General features: G+C 35.9%; 1 protein-coding gene across 14 annotated transcripts in view; it reads right to left on the reverse strand.

Moving 5' to 3' along the window:
• IFT81 (intraflagellar transport 81) overlaps positions 1–22,027 on the reverse strand; it is a 140,652-nt gene that overhangs the window by 31,855 nt on the left and 86,770 nt on the right. For 12 of the 14 annotated variants that reach the window (XR_011376676.1, XM_030860290.3, XM_060283151.2 and 9 more), the window contains one exon: positions 3,467–3,616. Coding sequence is in view for 13 of the 14 variants with exons in the window: in XM_030860290.3 (XP_030716150.1) it covers positions 3,467–3,616 (150 nt within the window). In the remaining variant the exon portion in view is untranslated. Of the gene's footprint in view, positions 1–3,466; positions 3,617–18,829; positions 19,159–22,027 lie in introns of those variants that run through there. The other 2 variants (XM_070043409.1, XM_070043411.1) reach the window with 2 other exon arrangements.

Consider the following 22,027-nt stretch of genomic DNA (forward strand, 5'->3'; position numbering starts at 1 on the left):
ACCCTCCAGAAAGTAGGCATAGAAGGAACTCACCTCAACATAATAAAGGCCATATATGACAAACCCACAGCCAACATCGTTCTCAATGGTGAAAAACTGAAACCATTTCCACTAAGATCAGGAACAAGACAAGGTTGCCCACTCTCACCACTATTATTCTATTATTCAACATAGCTTTGGAAGTTTTAGCCACAGCAATCAGAGAAGAAAAAGAAATAAAAGGAATCCAAATCAGAAAAGAAGAAGTAAAGCTGTCACTGTTTGCAGATGACACGATACTATACAGAGAGAATCCTAAAGACGCTATCAGAAAACTACTAGAGCTAATCAATGAATTTGGTAAAGTAGTAGGATACAAAATTAATGCACAGGAATCTCTTGCATTCCTATACACTAATGATGAAAAATCTGAAAGAGAAATTAAGGAAACACTCCCATTTACCATTGCAATAAAAATAAAATACCTAAGAATAAACCTACCTAGGGAGACAAAAGACCTGTATGCAGAACACTATAAGACACTGATGAAAGAAATTAAAGATGATACAAACAGATGGAGAGATATACCACGTTCTTGGATTGGAAGAATCAACATTGTGAAAATGACTATACTACCCAAAGCAATCTACAGATTCAATGCAATCCCTATCAAACTACCAATGGCATTTTTTACAGAACTAGAACAAAAAAATTTCACAATTTGTATGGAAACAAAAAGACCCCGAATAGCCAAAGCAATCTTGAGAAAGAAAAATGGAGCTGGAGGAATCAGGCCCCTTGACCTCAGACTATACTACAAAGCTACAGTAATCAAGACAGTATGGTACTGGCACAAAAACAGAAATATAGATCAATGGAACAGGATAGAAAGCCCAGAGATAAACCCACACACATATGGTCACCTTATTTTTGATAAAGGAGGCAAGAATATACAATGGAGAAAAGACAGCCTCTTCAATAAGTGGTGCTGGGAAAACTGGATAGCTACACGTAAAAGAATGAAATTAGAACACTCCCTAACACCATACACAAAAAATAAACTCAACATGGATTAAAGACCAAAATGTAAGGCCAGACATTATAAAACTCTTAGAGGAAAACATAGGCAGAACACTCTATGACATAAATCACAGCAAGATCCTTTTTGACCCACCTCCTAGAGAAATGAAAATAAAAACAAAAATAAACAAATGGGACCTAATGAAACTTAAAAGCTTTTGCACAGCAAAGGAAACCATAAACAAGACAAAAAGACAACCCTCAGAAAGGGAGGAAATATTTGCAAATGAAGCAACTGACAAAGGATTAATCTCCAAAATTTACAAGCAGCTCATGCAGCTCAATATCAAAAAGACAAACAACCCAATCCAAAAATAGACAGAAGACCTAAATAGACATTTCTCCAAAGAAGATATACAGATAGCCAACAAACACGTGAAAGAATGCTCAACATCACTAATCATTAGAGAAATGCAAATGAAAACTACAATGAGGTATCACCTCACACCAGTCAGAATGGCCATCATCAGAAAACCTACAAACAATAAATGCTGGAGAGGGTGTGGAGAAAAGGAGCCCTCTTGCACTGTTGGTGGGAATGTAAATTGATATAGCCACTATGGAGAACAGTATGAAGGTTCCTTAAAAAACTAAAAGTAGAACTACCATACAACCCAGCAATCCCACTACTGGGCATATACCCTGAGAAAACTATAATTCAAAAAGAGTCATGTACCAGAATGTTCATTGCAGCTTTATTTACAATAGCCAGGACATGGAAGCAACCTAAGTATCCATTGACAGATGAATGGATAAAGAAGATGTGGCACATATATACAATGGAATATTACTCAGCCATAAAAAGAAACGAAATTGAGTTATTTGTAGTGAGGTGGATGGACCTAGAGTCTGTCATACAGAGTGAAGTAAATCAGAAAGAGAAAAACAAATACTGTATGCTAACACATATATATGGAATCATAAAAAAAAAAAAAAGGTTCTGAAGAACCTAGTGGCAGGACAGGAATAAAGACGCAGATGTAGAGAATGGACTTGAGGACACGGGGAGGGGGAAGGGTAAGCTGGGATGAAGTGAGAGAGTGGCATGGACATATATACACTACCAAATGTGAAATCGATAGCTAGTGGGAAGCAGCCGCATAGCACAGGGAGATTAGCTCCGTGCTTTATGAGCACCTAGAGGGGTGGGATAGGGAGGGTGGGAGGGAGACACAAGAGGCAGGAGATATGGGGATATATGTATATGTATCGCTGATTCACTCTGTTATAAAGCAGAAACTACATACCACTGTAAAGCAATTATACTCCAATAGCAATGTTAAAAAAAAAAAAACATGGAAGATTTGAGTATCATGGTTAACATACTGGACTGAATTGACTTTTATGGAACACCATCCCCCACAACTGCAGAATATATATTCTTCTCAACTGCACATGGAACAATGATCAAAACAGACCACATGCTGGGCCATAATGCAACATTCAAAAATTTCAAAGGACTGAAATCACAGAGTATGTTTCCTGGTTACAGCGGAAATAAGCTAGAAATGAATAACAGAAAGGTAACTAGAAAACCCCCAAGTGTTTGGTTTTAAGCAATGACCACAGGTCAAAGAAATCACGATGAAAATGAGAAAATATTTTAAAGTGAGCAATAATGCAGTTACTACATATCAATTTTAAAAGTGCTGTTACAATCTATGTTTAGTGCTGTTAGAATCTATGTTTGATGCACTGTAAATTTTCAATCTTAAGTTCCCTAGAAGCAAACAATATTCAGCAGCATGAGACAGAAAAGTTCATATTGCCAGCTAATTACAACTGGTTCAAATTTCATTCACCTCTACCAGATTATTGCTAGCTGGTAAGCCAACATCCTGATGAAATCATTTCCCCATGGGTAAAAGAAAAAAAAAAAGCCAAATCAAGAAAACTCAGAGGAACTGGTACCCACGATGAGAATAGCTTTGCTGCTAGAGGGATTTCTCTGGGTTTAACTTTTTTCTGACAACCAAGGCACAAATATATAAGGAACAAGCCTGCAGGCAAACCTCCACACAGAACCCTCCCTGGATACTTCTTTCCAAAGCTCCAGGGAAGTGGCTGCTTAGATTTCTGCCCAGCAGGCCACGATAAATAAATTATTTTATAGTCAATCTCTTGGTATGATCATTTTGGTCATATTAACTAGCTAACCAAAAGAAAAACCTACTTAATAGAATTCAACTTCTATTAATTACCCCAAAGTCAGAACACATAAAAAAGTTAGTGCCTACTGCTATAGTAAAATACAAAAAATCAGCTCTTATGTCATCTCTGTAATTAATCAGAGAAAATGAATAATTTTATGGTTTTTCTAATAAAAACAATGACCTCAGTAAAAGGCTATAACCTATAAACCTCCTGGCATTTGTACTTTTAGAACCCCAAGATAACAGTGTATTACCAGTTGATGTTGAATATTTTCATGACGTTGCTTAAGAAGTTCTTCTGTCCTCTGCAAGAGACCAAATTCAGCTTTAAATTCAGCTATTATCTGATGCTTCTTTTTGAAAACTGTACTCTTGCTTCGAAGTTTACTGACATATCGTTTGAACTGTAAAAGAACATAACATGTAGTTTAATAAGTAGAAAAGTAGTTGCTAAATATATATAACCTCAGTGTATTAGAAAAATTTTCTTTTCTACCATCCTACATGTGGGTCACAAGTACATAATAATAACTTAGTCTTATTAGAAAAGTTGGAAAGACTAACTGTTCAGTTAAAATATTTTGTGTATATTTTTATTTTTTGGACCCATTAAACACTGTAAATCATTACACAAAAGCTATTTATTTTGGGCTTTACAAATAAGGATTAGGAAAACAGAAACTTCAACACTATAAAAAAAGAAGAAGAAGGGACTTCCCTGGTGGTTTGGTGGGTAACACTCCATGCTCCCAGTGCAGGGGGCCGGGGTTCAATCTCTGGCCAGGGAACTAGATCCCACATGCATGCTGCAACTAAGAAGTCTGCATGCCGCAACTAAGATCTGGCGCAGCCAAAATAACTAAATAAATAAATATTAAAAAAGAAGAAGAAGGAAGTAGAAGACCATTTCTGGTTGTGGTCTTATCATGATACCTCTTATGTACTGTACTATTTTGGTGGCACTGGATCTACTGGGGTTAAAATAGCCAACCAGAATAGTCAACACTTGTAGTAACTATTTATCATTTAAGAAAGGTACTGTGACCATATACCCTAAGAAGCATCTGAAGTTCATCCCAAATGTTAAAAAGCTAAAAATATTCCAAATTAGTGGGAACTCATAGTTGCTTAATTCAGCTATTTACCTACTAATGATATTAAAGTTATAACTACTCTAATGGAAAGACTCTGTTATTAAATAATACCAACAAGAGTTTGGAAAAACAAGTGAAGTGGATATTTAAAGGAATTCATTTGACAAGTACTATTTATTAACTATTATGTACTAGGCACTGTGCCAGACGCAGAGAATACAATGCTAAACAAGATGCTCACATGTCCTGTCCTCATCAAGCTTAAGGAATAGTGGGGGAAATAAACACTGAACTGATGTTCACAACCATGGTGAACATTATGAAGCAGTGAAGGGGCCCTGAGAATAAATAACAGGAGTTTAAACTGGGTTGTGATGAAGGTAGGAAATGTGGGGTTGGATTTTAGGGAGGTGGGTTTCGACAAGTTTCTCAAAAATAATTTAAGCCAAGACTGAAGTAGCAGGAATACATTAGAGGAAGGACAAAGAAGCAAGGAAGAGCATTCCAAGTAGAGGAAACAGCAGGTGTAAAGGTCCCAAGGCACTGGCTCATTAAAAGTGTTGCTCAATATGAGAAGCAAATGTGAAAATTTTCTGGTATTTCTGAAACAGAAACATAACACATAAAAAAAATCACTTTCTCTTATGTACCATTAGTACTAAGAATTTTTACTACATAAAATATTTTTTTCTGCTCCAACCTTTTATTAACTACATTATTTTTAAAATGTCCATAGTAAGAATCTGGCTTATTATACTTAAACTCATCACTTCAAAACAAAAGTAAGCCTCCATATTACCTAATATGAGAAAATTCTTTGATAATCTTAGCCTTTTAAATGCCCAATTCTTTACAAGGATAATTGGGGGGGGGGTTATAAATAATTTTATAAATAATAAAAGTAATGAATGTATTACTGAAATTTTAGAAAACGGAAAAAATTCACTCAAAGCCACTATCCCAATGCAAGCTCTATTATCATACGGTATTTTACCTCCTAATTTTAAAGGCTAAATCTAAGGTCAGTAATTATAAATTGTAAGGTAGCAAAATAGGAAGGAGAACATTTCTAAAATTTAGGTTTTTTTTTTTTCTTAAAGATTTGATTGATTCCTGACTATACAAAGTCCTTAAAAATAGTAAGATTAAAAATTCTTCACATAAAAATAACCCTCTAATTCCTAGTTTAGACATCTTTTTGGCCTCTCCCGTTGCGGAGCACAGGCTCCGGACGCGCAGGCTCAGCGGCCATGGCTCACGGGCCCAGCTGCTCCACGGCATGTGGGATCTTCCCGGACCGGGGCACAAACCCATGTGCCCTGCATCGGCAGGCGGACTCTCAACCACTGCGCCACCAGGGAAGCCCTAGACATCTTTTTTAAACGTGACTTAAACTTTGAAAGAAATGAGGAACACATTGTGTTTTAGAGGAAGGAAGTTCAAAATATTTTTCTATTCATGACTGAGTTAGTTTTAATATTAAGGAATCCAGCCCACAAAAAGCAAATTATCAACGGCTGTATTACAGAAACAGTTTAAAAAATTTAGTCATACCAATGTACCTAGAATCTAATTACTTGCAATTTTTCCTTTTAAAGAATAAATGTGTAAGCCTGACATAACCACTGATTCAGAATCCCCAGACTAACTATATGTTCTATTAAAAGTGTCCTGGGCAAAGTGCCCAAAATGAAATCAATCCTGTTCATCTGCTATCCTCTGTATTATCTAGGCCAATCTTCCCCTTCTCTATCTTGCTGTGCTCTGGAACTATTTTTAAAAGCTAAAAGCTATAAATGTTTTTGGTGAAAGAACAAACCTACCGATTACTCAATGTGCTCTATGCTGATTGGTTATTATTTGGCATTCACTGGACAAACTACCTAGGGGAAAGTGAGTCAGGGTCAGATTAATGACAGTTCCATAAAATTAAGCAATAGGTGGCCATCAAAGCACTCTAAGGGTTCCATTACCTTAGACTGAATTAGAGGAATTAGAGGGGAAAAAATGCATTATCCATGATTTTCTTCCATTGGAAGTTTTTTCTAACTATCATTTGGATTTTAGGTTATTTTTGAACTTTCAGATTATTGAAAAAAAAACCATGATAAAAATATTGAAGCTAAATCTTGAGACCCATTCTTAATAATTTCTATAGGCCATACTCCCAAAAATGGTCAGAAGGAAATTTTTTTTTACCTTTAACTTAGTTTTATTTTTTTTATTTTTATTGGGTTTTGATACCTTCTGCCAAACTGCCCTTCAAAGGCTATTTATAGTACTGTTTATAATTGTCAATTTAATAAGCAGAATAGTATCTTATATTTTGTTTGCATTTCTTTATTAGGGAACTTCACTTTTTGCCATGTTAATTGTGCATTTGTGTGGATTTTTTAAAATGATATGCCTGTCTTTGGCTCATTTTTTAATTGGAGCCTTTCTTCTGGATCTGTAATAGTGATTTTCAAACTTTTGGGTCTTAGGAACCTTTTATTAATGATCTCAAAGGGATTTTGTTTATGTACATTGCTGGCATGATAAATCTGAGGGAAAAGAATAGAATACTCATTAGTAAACCAAATCCTACAACACGTAAAAAGGATCATACACCATGATCAAGTTGGATTCATTCCAGGGATGCAAGGATGGTTCAACATATGCAAATCAATCAATGTGATAACACCACATCAACAAAAGAAAAGACAAAAACCACATGCTCATCTAAATAGATGTAGAAAAAGCATCTGATAAAATTCAATATCCATTCATGATAAAAAATTCTCACCAAAGTGGGTATAGAAGGGGACATATCTAATAAACCCATTTATGACAAACCCACATCCAGAAGCTGAAAGACTTCCCACTAAATTCTGGAACAAGTATGCTCACTCTCACCACTTTTATTCAACATAGTATTGGAAGTCTTAGCCACAGCAATCAGACAAGAAAAAGAAATAAAAGGTATCCAAATTGGAAGGGAGGAGGTAAAATTGTCATTATATGTAGGTGACATGATACTCTACATAGAAAACCCTAAAGACTTCACACAAAAATTATTAGAACTCATCAGTGAATTCAGCAAGGTAGCAGAATACAAGATTAATATACAGAAATCTGTTGTATTTCTTTACACTAACAATGAAATATCAGAAAGAGAAAGTAAAAAAAAAAATTCTGTTTAAAATCATGTCAAGGGAATTCCCTGGCAGTCCAGTGGTTAGGACTCCACGCTTTCACTGCCAAGGGGCCAGGTTCAATCCCAGGTCAGGGAACTAAGATCCTACAAGCCATGTGGTACGGCCAAATAAATAAAATAAAATAAATAAGAAAATAAAATTAAATCACATCCAAAAAAAAAAAAAAAAAAAAACCTAGGAATAAACCTAACCAAGGAGGTGAAAGACCTATACGCTGAGAACTATAAAACATTGAAAAAGGAAACTGAAAATGATTCCAAAAATCAGAAAGGTATCCCAAGCTCTTGGATTGCAAGAATCAATATTGTTAAAATGGCCACACTACCCAAAGCAATCTACGGATTCAATGCGATCCCTATTAAATTACCCATGACATTTTTCACAGAACTAGAACAAATAATCCTAAAATTTATGTGGAACTACAAAGGATCCAGAATTGCCAAAGCAATCCTAAGGAAAAAGAACTAAACTGGAGGCATAACCCTCCCAGACTACAGACAATACTACAAAGCTACAGTAATCAAAACAGCATAGTATTGGCACAAAAAAAGACATATGGATCAGTAGAACAGAATAGAGAGTCCAGAAATAAATTCACACACCTATGGACAATTAATCTTTAACAAAGGAGGCAAGAATATACAATGGAGAAGGGACAATCTCTTCAGGAAGTGGTGTTGGGAAAGCTGTAGAGCTGTATTACCCCAGCCCTCACACCATACACAAAAATAAACTCAAAATGGCTTAAAGACTTAAATATAAGACATGACACCGTAAAACTTCTAGAAGAGAACATAGGCAAAACATTCACTGACGTAAACTGTAGCAATGTTTTCTTAGTTCAGTCTCCCAAGGCAAAAGAAGTAAAAGAAACAAATGGGACCTAATCAAACTTATAAGCTTTTGCACAGCAAAAGAAACCATAAACAAAATGAAAAGACAACCTATGGAATGGGAGAAAATATCTGCAAATGATGCAGCTGACAAGGGCTTAATTTCTAAAATATACAAACAGCTCATACAGCTCAATATTAAAAAACACAAAAATCCAATCACAAAATGGGCAGAAGACCTAAATAGACATTTCTCTAAGGAAGACATACAGATGGCCAACAGGCACATGAAAAGATGCTCAATATCGCTAATTATTAGAGAAATGCAAATCAAAACTACAATGAGGTATCACCTCACACCAGTTAGAATGGCCATCATCAAAAAGTCTACAAATAATAAATGCTGGAGAGGGTGTGGAGAAAAGGGAACCCTCCTACACTGTTGGTGGGAATGTAAATTGGTGCAGCCACTATGGAGAAGAGTATGGAGGTTCCATAAAAAACTAAAAATAGAGTTACCATATGATCCAGCAATCCACTCCTGGGTGTATATCCAGAGGAAACTCTGATTCAAAAAGACACATGGGGCTTCCCTGGTGGCTCAGTAGTTGAGGGTCCACCTGCCAGTGCAGGGGACACAGGTTCAAGCCCTGGTACGGGAGGATCCCGCATGCCACGGGGCAGCTAGGTCCGTGTGCCACAACTACTGAGCCTGTGCTCTAGAGCCCACAAGCCACAACTGCTGAGCCCGCGCACCTAGAGCCCGTGCTCCGCAACAGGAGAGGCCACTGCAGTGAGAGGCCCACACACTGCAACGAAGAGTAGCTCCCTCGCTCACTGCAGCTAGAGGGGGCCCCCACACAGCAACGAAGACCCAATGCAGCCAAAAATAAATAAATAAAATTTAACAAAAAGACACATGCACCCCACTGTTCATAGCAGCAGTATTTACAATAGCCAAGACATGGACGCAACCTAAGCGTCCATCAACAGATTAATGGATAAAGAAGATGTGGTATATATACATGATGGAATATTACTCAGCCATAGAATGAAATACTATGAATACCAAAGAATGAAATACTACCATTTGCAGCAACATGGATGGACCTAGAGATTATCATACTAAGTGAAGTAAGTCAGACAGAGAAAGACAAATATCATATGATATCACTTACATGTGGAATCTAAAATATGATACAAATGAACTCATTTACAAACCAGAAACAGACTCGTAGACACAGAAAACAAACTTATGATTACTGAAGGGGAAGGGGGCATGGTAAATTAGGACTATGGAATTAACAGGTACACACCACTATATATAGAAAATAGATAACATGGATTTACTGTATAGCACAGGGAAATGTATTTAATATCTTGTAATAACCTATAATGGAAAAGAATCTGAAAAATATATACATAACTGAATCACTTTGCTGTACAACTGAGACTAACAACTATACTTCAATTTAAAAAAAGAATAGAATATTCAATCATTGGACCCCTTACTTCATAATGCATAAAAATCAATTCCAACTGGATTACAGACTTATATGTGAAAGACAGAATGAAAACTCTAGAATATAGGAAAATATTACTATGATTATTGAGATAGTAAAGGATTTATTAAATAAAACACAAAAAAAGCACAAACTGAAAACAGATGTTGATAAACTTGACTTTGCTAAAATTGAGAACTTTTGTTCATCAAAATATATATTAAGATATTAAGAATATAAGTCACAAGTTGGGAGAATATATTTATAACACATTAATCCAATAAAGAATTTGTATCCAAAAATACATAAATTAAACCTACAAATCAATGAGAGAAAGGCAAATAATCCAACAGAAAAATGGATAAAATACTTGAATAGTCACTTCATAGAAAAGAAAATCCAAAATGGCCAATAAGCATATTAAAAGACGTTTGACCTCATCTGTAATCAAATTAGTAATGCAATTAAAACCACAATAAGATACCATTGTAATACCCACCCAATTAGCAAAATTAAAAAGTCCTTCAATACTAAGTGTTGTTGAAGATGTGGAGGAAATAGCACACCTATACACCACTGAGAGTGAGGGATACATAATTTAGGACAATAGATTGGAAGACAACTTGGCATACCTACTAAAGTTGACCTGTGTTCACCCCATGCCCCATCAACTCCACTCCCACAAACAGCAGGGTTTCTCACACTTAGCTATGGTGATGGACCAGTTTTTAAAAATTTCTAACCATTTGTGGACTGGATACTTTTATAAAATAACAAAAATGTCTATACAATATCAAATTACTATAAACGTTTCTAAATGCTTCCTCTTAATTTATATGGTTGTGGCTTAGTAACTTAACAGTTTGTAGACTAGAACTGGTCTTCAGACCACACTTTGAGAAGCACTGTTCCAGGGCAGTTCATCCTGAATGGGGTATGCTCCAGTATACTCATGTGGCACAAATATTATGGGTGTGCCAAGATGTGCAAGATATTATAAAGAACTCCAAAGCCAGTCATCCTCAGCTATAAGCAGCCTTATCCTTTTACCTCAGTATGCTAAACAATAACCATTTTCTTTAAGTGTCATATTGTGAAAAAAGGTAAGAAACGGAACACTACCCTGGAAAAACCCTTGCTCATAGTCACTGGGAGACATACATAAGAATATTGATACCGTTTTACTTTTTTTTCCCATAAATTTATTTATTTTATTTATTTATTTTTGGCTGCGTTGGGTCTTCGTTGCTGCGCACGGGGTTTCTCTAGTTGCAGCAAGCGGGGGCTACTCTTCCTCGCAATGCATGGGCTTCTCATTGCTGTGGCTTCTCTTGTTGCAGAGCACGGGCTCTAGGCACGCGGGCTTCAGTGGTTGTGGTGCGTGGGCTCAGTAGTTGGGGCTTGCGGGCTCTAGAGTGCAGGCTCAGTAGTTGTGGTGCATGGGCTTAGCTGCTCCACGGCATGTGGGATCTTCCAGGACCAGGGCTCGAACCCGTGTCCCCTGCATTGGCAGGCAGATTCTTAACCACTGCGCCACCAGGGAAGCCCCCCGTTTTACTTTTTAAACTACGTATTTGTATTAATCTAAACAATTATGATTAAAAGAACAATCCACCCCAAAAAAGCCCATCACCAACAAAAACCTAACAGCTGATAGATTTTATTTTGAATAGACTTAGGGTATTAAAAATTAAATTTACTCATAATTCTGTGTAATAATAACTTATCTGAGCAAAAATTCACAAATTTATAAATTAATCATTAAAGGTCCTAGGAGCAGTACAATAGGGTCACAGAAGCAGTTCAGAGAGTTGTTGAGACCAACGGGCTGTGTTGTCAGAGAAACATGATTTCAAATCCTGACCCCACCACTTAAAGTGACCTTGGGGAGGTTTCTAAATAAGATCTATAAAACGTACTAAAGTTCTATAAAAATTGAATAATGGATAATGATTAATAATACCTGTCATTTTGTTTGAACACAGTTAAAAAGTACCTAGAAAATGAGATAATTTACTGTTCCTTCTAAATACTAAGAAACAAGGAAATGTCAAGTAATTAGAACAAACAGAAGAGTAAAGGTCTAGGGGTGACACAATGCTCTTTAGAACTAAAACAGAACAATCACTACTGCAAGAAACTACAAATCTACATACTCTGAGTACAACTATGTAAAATGTTTGTATGTATGTCTATGAACCAAGATTGGGAGAGAATGAAGAAATAAAAATAGCTGTTGTGTTGGGCAGGTAGGGTTATGAGTGAATTCTTTGAGATTTATTTCTTAAATATTTAAGTTAAAAAAATATTTTAAAGGAACTCTGGCATAGGAAATAAGCAATAAATCCTTGGAATATTAAGGAAAAAGTTTTCAATAGTGCACTATAGCAGGCCAATCAAGCAAAGATTGCCATTGTGCAGGAAGGCCCATTATAGCAGTTATTACTAATCATTTGGTCCAATACACATTTGTAATCTAAATTTGTCATTTATGAAAGAGCAGCCATCATTTTAGATGCTGAGATCAGTAAGATTATTGTTTTAATTACTTCTGACTTCAGAACCGATTTTACAGACTCAGCTCCTCTGTGATCAAAATGGTATTTGACAGATCTTCTTTCTCCTTTACCCATTTAATATGTTTTAGAACCTTTAATAGTAATGATCTAGGCAAGCTTTTTAAAAGGACAAGGCAGCTTATTTCCCTAAGTATGTAACCATTTACAAATGCTTTTCAAGCTTATCTGGAACTCAAAAGTATTACTGGATTCCAGACATCATTCTGGATATTTATGTGGAAACAAGAATCTCTGCTCCTGTTGCAAATTTCCAACTCAATATCTGGTGTGAAACTATTTTCACAGTAATTAGCTGTGAAGACTTTATACAATAAGTACTTTATACTGTCCAGAACCACAAAGAACCATTTTTTAAAAATACTATTCCCCCTTTTACAGGGAAGAAACCTATAGAGAAATTAATACAACTCATCAAAGTTCAGAAAGTTAGAAAAACTGGAATAGAATGAATACTTCTGTCCTCAAATCCTGTTAGTCCACTATTCATGCTATTTTCCACTTATTAACTAAATCACATCTTTGTCAGGTATTTCATCAAATGATTTTTAAGCACAGAAAACTACAGAAATAGGCCCAAGAGAGTTAGGTATGAAATGGATAACACCAACTGTTCAAGAGTAGAACGAATATGCCCAAATGGCCATAATTTTTTTTGCCCATTTGTCAGTGTTCCTATTTTGTCTGAATTCAGACTTGCAGAAAACCTGAAAAGGCCATCTTTTAAGTCATGCTTCATGTCATAAATCATTTGGACTCCCTGAAGTCTCGTCTCAGAGTTGCTATTTGCTTTAAGGCATGAAAAAATGTTTTAAAGCAACTTTTGTGTTCTGCTAAAATGTTAGTCTTTTCAAATCACCCATCATAACAAGTGCAATATATATAGACATACAAATACTACTCAAACCTTTTTCCAACCTGTTAGTACTACGTTTTCAACTTTAAATTAGAAAATCTCACCAAGCCAAGCATAAACAATGCAATGACCCACATATGGTAGTGGATAGTTAACTGCTGATTCTCTTGAGAGAGTCTATAATAAGCAATATGATATATGCTAGTAGAAATCTGTCTTAATAGAAACTTGTGGTACAGGAACATCCATCTGGGAAACACAGGTAATCATACCATCCAAGGTCTCCCTGCTTCTGTTATAAATCAAATCACCACCACACAGCTGTTACTATATCTCTAATGGGGATTTCAACTGCTGTCCAAGCAGTTAACTCTCAAAAAAAATTTCTATGAAAAGTTTTCACGTTTTGAGTTAACATTGTGGGATTACCTAAACTGCATATATAACACCCTACTTCTATTACAGTGAATTGGGCCAAATTTATTTGATTCTGTTTTGTTCCATCTCCTGGGAAATTTTAGGGGCCTTAGGTCCTGCTATGAACTCTAAAGAGTGTAATGTGATTTGAAAGGCTCTAAAAATATCACAGGTTTGCCTGGGCTCACTTAGAAGGGTGGATGATTCAATTACAAGTGTCAAAATTTGATTCCTAATTTTTCAGAATCTGACAGCTGCAGCTAATCTTGCCAGGATCCCTTATCTTCATTGTGCTTCTCTTTGAAGTATTTAAAGAAGATTTCATAATCTTTGCAATTTAGCTCTAGGATTTCTGTCAGTAGCTGTAGAATGAATTGGTTGGCTCTTTCTTAAGCTGCTTATTCATATTATTTGATCAAGCACATTGTAAAAGTAGCCATTAACTGCAAAACAGCTGAGCTTCTTGTAAGGTTTGGGAAGAAAACATAACGAACTTTAAACCCGTACACCATAAACCAGGAGTGACCTTTCAATGCATGAAATGACAATGGAACCTTAACCAAAGGTTCATTTGTTGCTATAAAAAATTTCAGACTCAAAAGGCACGCATTCATTTCAATCACAGTTCTGAGAAGGGTACTAGCATGACATCATTGGGGCTAATTTTTTGTTTTGCTTTTCAAATAATTAATGCAGAGATTCAGAGGTACCAAGGTGATGAAAACGGTAAAGACCAGTAGCTATTCAGCACTACTACAAGAAGTAGAGCTTCTATTCTTTGCTCTTCCGTAAGTGAGACAAAATCATTAGGCTCAGATTGTTGCCTATGAATGGGTAAAAATCATATTTACCATGTGCTGTGTTTTGTCACACAGAGGGTTTTCTTCCCTTTTTTCCCCCAGATTTATTGAGATAGAATTAACATACAATAAACTGCATGTATTTAAAGTACAAATTGTTGCTGTTGTTCCATGCTATGATAGCTTCATATTTTGGGACAGAATTTTAATATTAAGTGACCTTATTTTTCCATAATTTGAAGTGTTATAAAAATGTTTACATAGAAATATCTTGCTTTATGCAGGATTCAGTGTGAGAGGAGATAGAAAAACAGTGTTATAGCATAGTATAATAGTTAATGTTCATAATTATGACTCTGAGTTGTCAATAAAAGGTTGCTGTGATCAGTATGATTTTAAGATAACAGAAAGAGCTGAAGTAGCATGTCTCTCACGAATCACACCATGTTACTATTTTCCCAGCTCACACCCCATAACCCTGAAATGTATTCCCATACCACTCTGTTAATGTGTGTTCTAACATACAGCTCACTTAAGATCACTTGTTAAATTTCTGACTCCCCTAAGAAACCATTAAGCTCTGTGATGGCAGGACCATATCTCTTTCTCACCACCATTTACTTAATAGTTGGCATGTAAAAGACACTTGGTAAATGTGTAGAAAACCTGAATAGAACTGTATAATCTAATCTAGATACATAATTTTTCATTAGAAAATTGATAACATTTAAAATGTCTTGGTACTTCAGTTGATAAGGAAAAATTATTTATATGTAAGTCTTCCTCCTAACCATAATTGTTTATTTTATTGTATAAAGTTATTTTTAAATACCTAATCAGAAACATAAATTTGCCATGTAATACAGTAGCCCCCACTTATCATAGCATGGAACAACAGAAACAACTTGTACCTTAAATATATGCAGTTTATTGTATGTTAATTATATCTCAATAAGACTGTTTGGAAAAAACAGGGAAGAAAACCCTCTGTGTGACAAAACACAGCGTATACAAAGCTAAGAGACAAATGACAGACTAGAAGAAAACAATTACCCAGATTAATCCAGAATATAGGTAAAAATATGAGAAACAGATAAGGAAAAACATTCAATTAGTATAAAAATGTGAGCGTACTTTGTGCCACTGAACTGTACAGTTAAATATGGTTAAAATAGTATGTTTTATATTATGTGACTTGTACCACAAAAAAAATTAAAAAAAAGAAAATACATTCAATCCATTAGAAAAAAATGAAGAAAGACAATAAAAGGGCAAACGACAGAAGAAATACAAGTGACCAAACATGTATGTGGACAGATGTTCAATCTTAATCAAGAAAAATGAAAATTAAAATGAAATACTGTCAGAATGATAAAAAATAAAGGACTGAGGATCAAGTGCTGTTTTAAATAACAGAGGAAACAGATGCTCTTGTACGCCCTTGGATGGAATAAAGAAATTGTACATACATTCTATAGAACACAATGTAGCAATTAAAAATTTTAAAGTACATGATAATAATTATTATTATAACTGTAGGTAGCATTTATGAAGTGCTTCCTATAAGCCAGCCACTGTTGTATACTGCTAAGTTGTATTAACTCATTTAGCCCTCACAACCACCATATGAGGTGAGTACTGTTATTATCTCCACTTTATAGATAAGGAAACTGAGGCACAGAGCAGTTAGGTAACTGCTGTAATTAACTGTTAGGTTGAACATCTAATAGGTGGCAGAGGTGAGATCTGCACATAGGTGTTCTGGCTTCAGAGCTGATCCTCTTAACCTCTAGAGAATAGCCTCTTCATTTACTGACATGGAAAAATCTCTAAGACGTGTTATTAAAAGCAAGTTGCACAATACACACGGTATGATGCCATTCATATTTTTTAAAACTCACAAAACGGTATTATCTGTATCTGTATCTATCTCCAGAGAAAGGACTGAAAGGGTTTACAAAACTGGTGGCAGCGGTTTCTCTTTGGAAAAGGGTCTAAGGGACTGGGAATGGGGATAGGAGGTAATCAATAGGGACTTTTGTTTTATGTGTATTGTTTGCTTTTCAGACCATGAAAATGTATTCAGATATTACTTGCATAATCTGATTTTTAAAATATTATTCTATTTTATTTTATTATTATTATTTTTTATACCCTGGAATAAATCCTACTTGATCATGGTGTGTGATTCTTTTAATGTATTGTTGAATTCAGTTTGATTTGGGGATGGAAAAAGGTATTCCATGCAAATGGAAACAAAAAGTAAGCTGAGGTAGTAATATTAATATCAGACGCAATAGATTTTAAAACAAAGACTACAGCAAGAGATGAAGAAGGACATTACATAATAGTAAAGGGATCAATCCAACAAGGAGATATAACAATCATAGATGCATTCAAGATAGGAGCACCTAAATACACAAAGCTAATATTAACAAACATAAAGGGAGAAACTGACAGTAACACAATAACAGTAGGGGACTTTAATACCCACCTACGTCAATAGACAGTTCATCTAGACAGAAAATCAATAAGGAAGCACTGGCCTTAATGACACATTAGACCAGATGAATTTAATAGATCCAGAAAGAACATTCCATCCAAAAACAATAATAATACTAATCCATCTGTATCAGGGGTCCCCAAGACCATCCCCAGGTTGAATGATTTGCTAGGAGAACTCACAGGACTCAGCATAAAGTCATATTCTTGGCTATGTTTTATTACAGTGAAAAGGTACAAAGCAAAACCAGCAAAAGGAAAAGGCACATGGGGTGAAGTCAGGAGGAAACCAGGGGCAAGCTTCCAAGAGTCTTCTCCCTTAATTCCTCCAACAGCGAGTTGTAACAATACGTGTGAAAGGCTGCCAACCAGGGAAGCTCATTAGAGACTCAGCGCCCAGGGTTTTTACTAGGGGCTGGTCACGTAGGCATACTCTGCCTAGCCCATACCAAAATTCCAGACTCCAAGAAGGAAAGCAGGTGTTCAACATAAACCACACTCTGTACATACAGTTTAGGCACGTGAGCCATTCTTATCAAGGAATGGTGGGAATTCTAAAATCCAAGCTCCCAGATGCCAGCCAAGGGCCAATCCTGCAAGCAAGTTTTTCTAAGAATAGCAGTTTCAGGCTTGCTATGTTAACTCTTTTCTGCACACCATCCTTTCCATAATCCTTGTGATATTAAAATGCAGTTCTATTATGTCTTTCTTTAGTGTTTTGTTCTCAGCTAATTCATAATTAATTCTTTCTGTGAATGTTTCCAGACTTTTCATTTGTTTTAGTCACCTTCATCTAGACTCTGGCTTGACTATGTCTTTCTTAAAACATGAAGCCAAAAATGTAAAATAATATTCCAGGCATAATTTCACGTAAATGGGATATTATATTTTTATTAATAGAGTATAATTTAAAAAAAAATTTTTTTTTTTTTGGCCAAGCCAAAAAAAATCCCCTGGTCGGGGATTTTAGTTCCCCGACCAGGGATTGAACCCTGGGCCCCGGCAGTGAGAGCGTCAAGTCCTAACCACTGGAGTGCCATGGAATTCCCAACATTTTGTTTTTTAAAGCTGCATTATTATTGGATGATTTCTGAGCAGCAGATAAAACTCAGATTCTATGACATTATTATTTATAATCCCATTAATGACACTTTGTTTGCTTAAGCACAATGTTTTTAACTACCAAGATGATTTTGAATCACAATTCTATCATCTCAGATTGACTATTCCTTCTAGCTTCCTGTCATGTCATGTGAAAATTATTAAGGGTTCTGGAGCCAGACTACTGCAATTCACATCATGGTACCACTAATTACTAGCAATGTGACCTTGGATAAGTTAGCATAAGTCCTCTGTGTGCCGTAGTTTCCTTATTTGTAAAAACTAGTAATAATAATCATATCTATCTCATATACCTCAATGAAATAAATGAGATAATGTACATAATAAACCTATTATGCTATCTGGCACGTTGTAATTACATAATAAACATTACTTATTATAATTAATCTAAGTTATTGATAAGAATAATAAATAGGTCAGGATCAAAGTTCCATAGCATTTTGGGGTGATTCCTGTCAGAGATGAAGGCAGTCAAAATTCTTTGAGAATATCAATTCCATGAGACTTATACTTTATTATGTATTTAAATCCAATATAGAAAACTTCATGATATAAAGGAGAGTTAGATATTATTATAAATTTTCAGTTATGTCAGAAACTGTAGTCTCTAAACTTAACCTTTTTATCACCTAGCAAACACTTGTTTGAAGAGAAAGAAATCAAGATAGACTAGACTGGCAAGAAAATCTCCATCACTAAGAAGATAATTTCAACTGTTTGAGAAATTCCTACCTATGTCAGAAGTCTGGCAGAGTAAGATTTTGCTGTGCTTATTCCTGTATATTGACTACAAGGCAATACAATGAAAATACAGTGTTAAAGTGATAACCAAAGTATAAGAAAAGCAAGAAGTATTTTTAGACTCTTCATCTTTTTTAATAAGAAAAATCAAGGGAACACAAATGAAAACATCTAGTAAGAACAAATGCCCGTAGCACTTGTCATTTGCAATCAGAAGAGCTAAAATTCTTAGACGAAATATAACATCTGGAATATTGACTTTAATGGCAGTAGGAAGCATCAAAATGTACTTCAAAATGCACACCTCTAAAGAGAAAACGACAAAGGAATATAAATTATTATATGTATAGTATTTGTTACATTTATCCTTACACAGTCACATTCCTAAATTTTTCCAAGAAAAGATTAATCAAACATCTACATATGGATAATCAAGGAATGAAGTTTCTAGCAAGTTTCTAGCAGGCTTTTGTTTCCAGTTAATGACTGTCTACAATGTGGTCCTATTTAGAGTCAAATATGAATCTTAAAATTAACTCATTCTAATAGTGTCTTGAAGAATAGCTCAGCATTCACTTAGGAGCACAGCTGCTGAGGCATTCAGATTTGGATTCAAATCCTTGCTCTGCAACTCACTGTGTGACTTCAGGCAAGTTACTTAAATTTCTCTAAGCCTATTTCCTCAATAATAAAATGGAGATAATATTTACCTCATAGGCTTTTTGAGAGGATGAATTAGCATATGTTGTATGTGTGTTTTACTGTAGTTAAATATAGTTAATGTAAAACTTACCATTTTAACTATTTTTAAGTGTACAGTTCTGTGGCATTAAATGCATTCACAGCACCAGCAACTTGTGCAACCAGCACCAAGGATATGTTTTTGTTTTTATTTTATTTTATTTATTTTATTTCTATTTTTTTTGCAGTACGCGGGCCTCTCACTGTTGTGGCCTCTCCCGCTGCGGAGCACAGGCTCCAGACGCACAGGCCCTGGACACGCAGGCTCAGCCGCCATGGCTCACGGGCCTAGACGCTCCGCGGCATGTGGGATCTTCCCGGCCCGGGGCACGAACCCGCGTCCCCTGCATCAGCAGGTGGACTCTCAACCACTGCGCCACCAAGGAAGCCCTGTTTTTATTTTTATTTTTTAGGTAAGAAGCAGATTTACTTAGAAACACACTCCAGAGTGTGGGTCATCTCAGAAGGTGAGAAAGGCCAAGGATATGGGTTTTTAAAAAAATAAATTTATTTATCGTATTTATTTATTTTTGGCTGCGTTGGGTCTTCGTTGCTGTGTGCGGGCTTTCTCTAGTTGTGGTGAGCGGGGGCTACTCTTTGTTGCGGTGTGCGGGCTTCTCATTGCGGTGGCTTCTCTTGTTGCAGAGCATGGGCACTAGGCGTGTGGGCTCAGTAGTTGTGGCTAACAGGCTCTAGAGCGCAGCCTCAGTAGTTGCAGCGCACGGGCTTAGGTGCTCCACGGCATGTGGGATCTTCCTGGACCAGGGCTCGAACCCGTGTCCCCTGCATTGGCAGGCAGATTCTTAACCACTGCGCCACCAGGGAAGCCCCAAGGATATGTTTTTAAAGTGCTCAAGATTGAGCACACAGGTATTGCTTGGTGAACGGCAGCTAAAATGACTCAGTGCTATCTCATCACATCTTGAATCTGTGCAATTTATTTTATCTCTATTTCATATTTATTTCTACTGAATTGCTCCCAATCTGGAAAATACTAATATCAATTTTTAAGCTGTAAACTGTATTACTTACTTTCAAATTCTTCATCCAGGTAAATAAATACATAAAAATATTAAGAGCTAATACTTATTGAGCACTTAGTATGTGCCTGGTGCTATTCTAAGCACTTAACAGGTATTAACTCATTTAATCCACACAATAATAATTCTAGGCGGTACATACTAATAACTGTCACATTTTACATGTGAATACAAAGAGGTTAAGGAACCTGGCCAAAGTCACCCAGCTAACTGGCTGACAAAGCCAGGATCTGCACTCAAACCAAGTTCTAGAGACCATGTTCTTAGTTATTCCACTATCCTGCTTCTCCCACATGCAGTAACATGGGGCCCACAGGAATGATTACTTTCAGATGCCAGATGTTATATGTTGACTTAACCTCTGAATTTCTCAGAAGCTTGGACATCCATTATTTCATGTGTTCTTCCTAACGACAATGAAGAGCAACTTCTCCCATTTTACAGATGGAGAAGTCATTTTCCTTAAGGTCAATAGGAACATGTGAGAGAGACCTGGATCCTGCTTGGCCACTTATTAGTTGTGTAAATCTTTACTTTTCCTGAGTTTCAACTAATTGTAAAATGGAAATAACAATAATATCTCTTATAAGAAGAAGAGAATATATGTTTGCCAATCATCTAGCAGAGAGCCTTATATAAAAATTGCTCAATAAAGGTTACCCCTCCCTTTCCTCATTCGCCTATTTGTGACTCCGGGCATAATATTCTTTTCAAACACCGTGCTACCATTTCTTGATACCCTCTCACCAACTGCATTAACAGATTGGTGGTAAAGAACATGATTTTTTGGTAATTACCATGTGATACCAAATGAAACCTTAGTGAAGTCCAGCTATATTATATAATTTTAAGTATAACAAATTTTCTCCCTTTTGTCCATATGGTCTACCACTTTATCAGAGTAGAAAACAAAATTGGTCTACCAAGATTTGTTCTTTATAAAATTGGGCTTAATGTTCCCCAATACCTTCTGTTCTTTTAGGTGACCGCCAAATGATTTACTTGATTTGTTCTAGTTTCTGACCAAACATTGTTTAAAAATTAAGTTGACCTCTTCATATCCAAAGTTATCTTTTTCCCCTTTAAAAAAATGTGTCTTTTTCTGTCATCAGATACTTTTCCTATTCACCATAATTTGTCAAAGATAAAAGCTAATAGCTTGGCACTAGGTTCTTTTCTGTCACATTTGCAGAGAGAGGATATCTAATACTGAATTATAAGCAATATTCATGCCAAATATGGCCATAGCAATTGGTATTTCTGGTCAAATGGGCAGCATTTTCCTAAGAAAAAATTAAAATGCTAGGAGATAGCATGTTCTCTTACAAAGCGAAACTGCTGCATAATTAATATTTTTTTCCTGGATAGCAAGGATATCACAAAGCACACTCTGT

The sequence above is a fragment of the Globicephala melas genome, chromosome 13, assembly GCF_963455315.2.
Source record: "Globicephala melas chromosome 13, mGloMel1.2, whole genome shotgun sequence".
Taxonomy (NCBI): Eukaryota; Metazoa; Chordata; class Mammalia; order Artiodactyla; family Delphinidae; genus Globicephala; species Globicephala melas.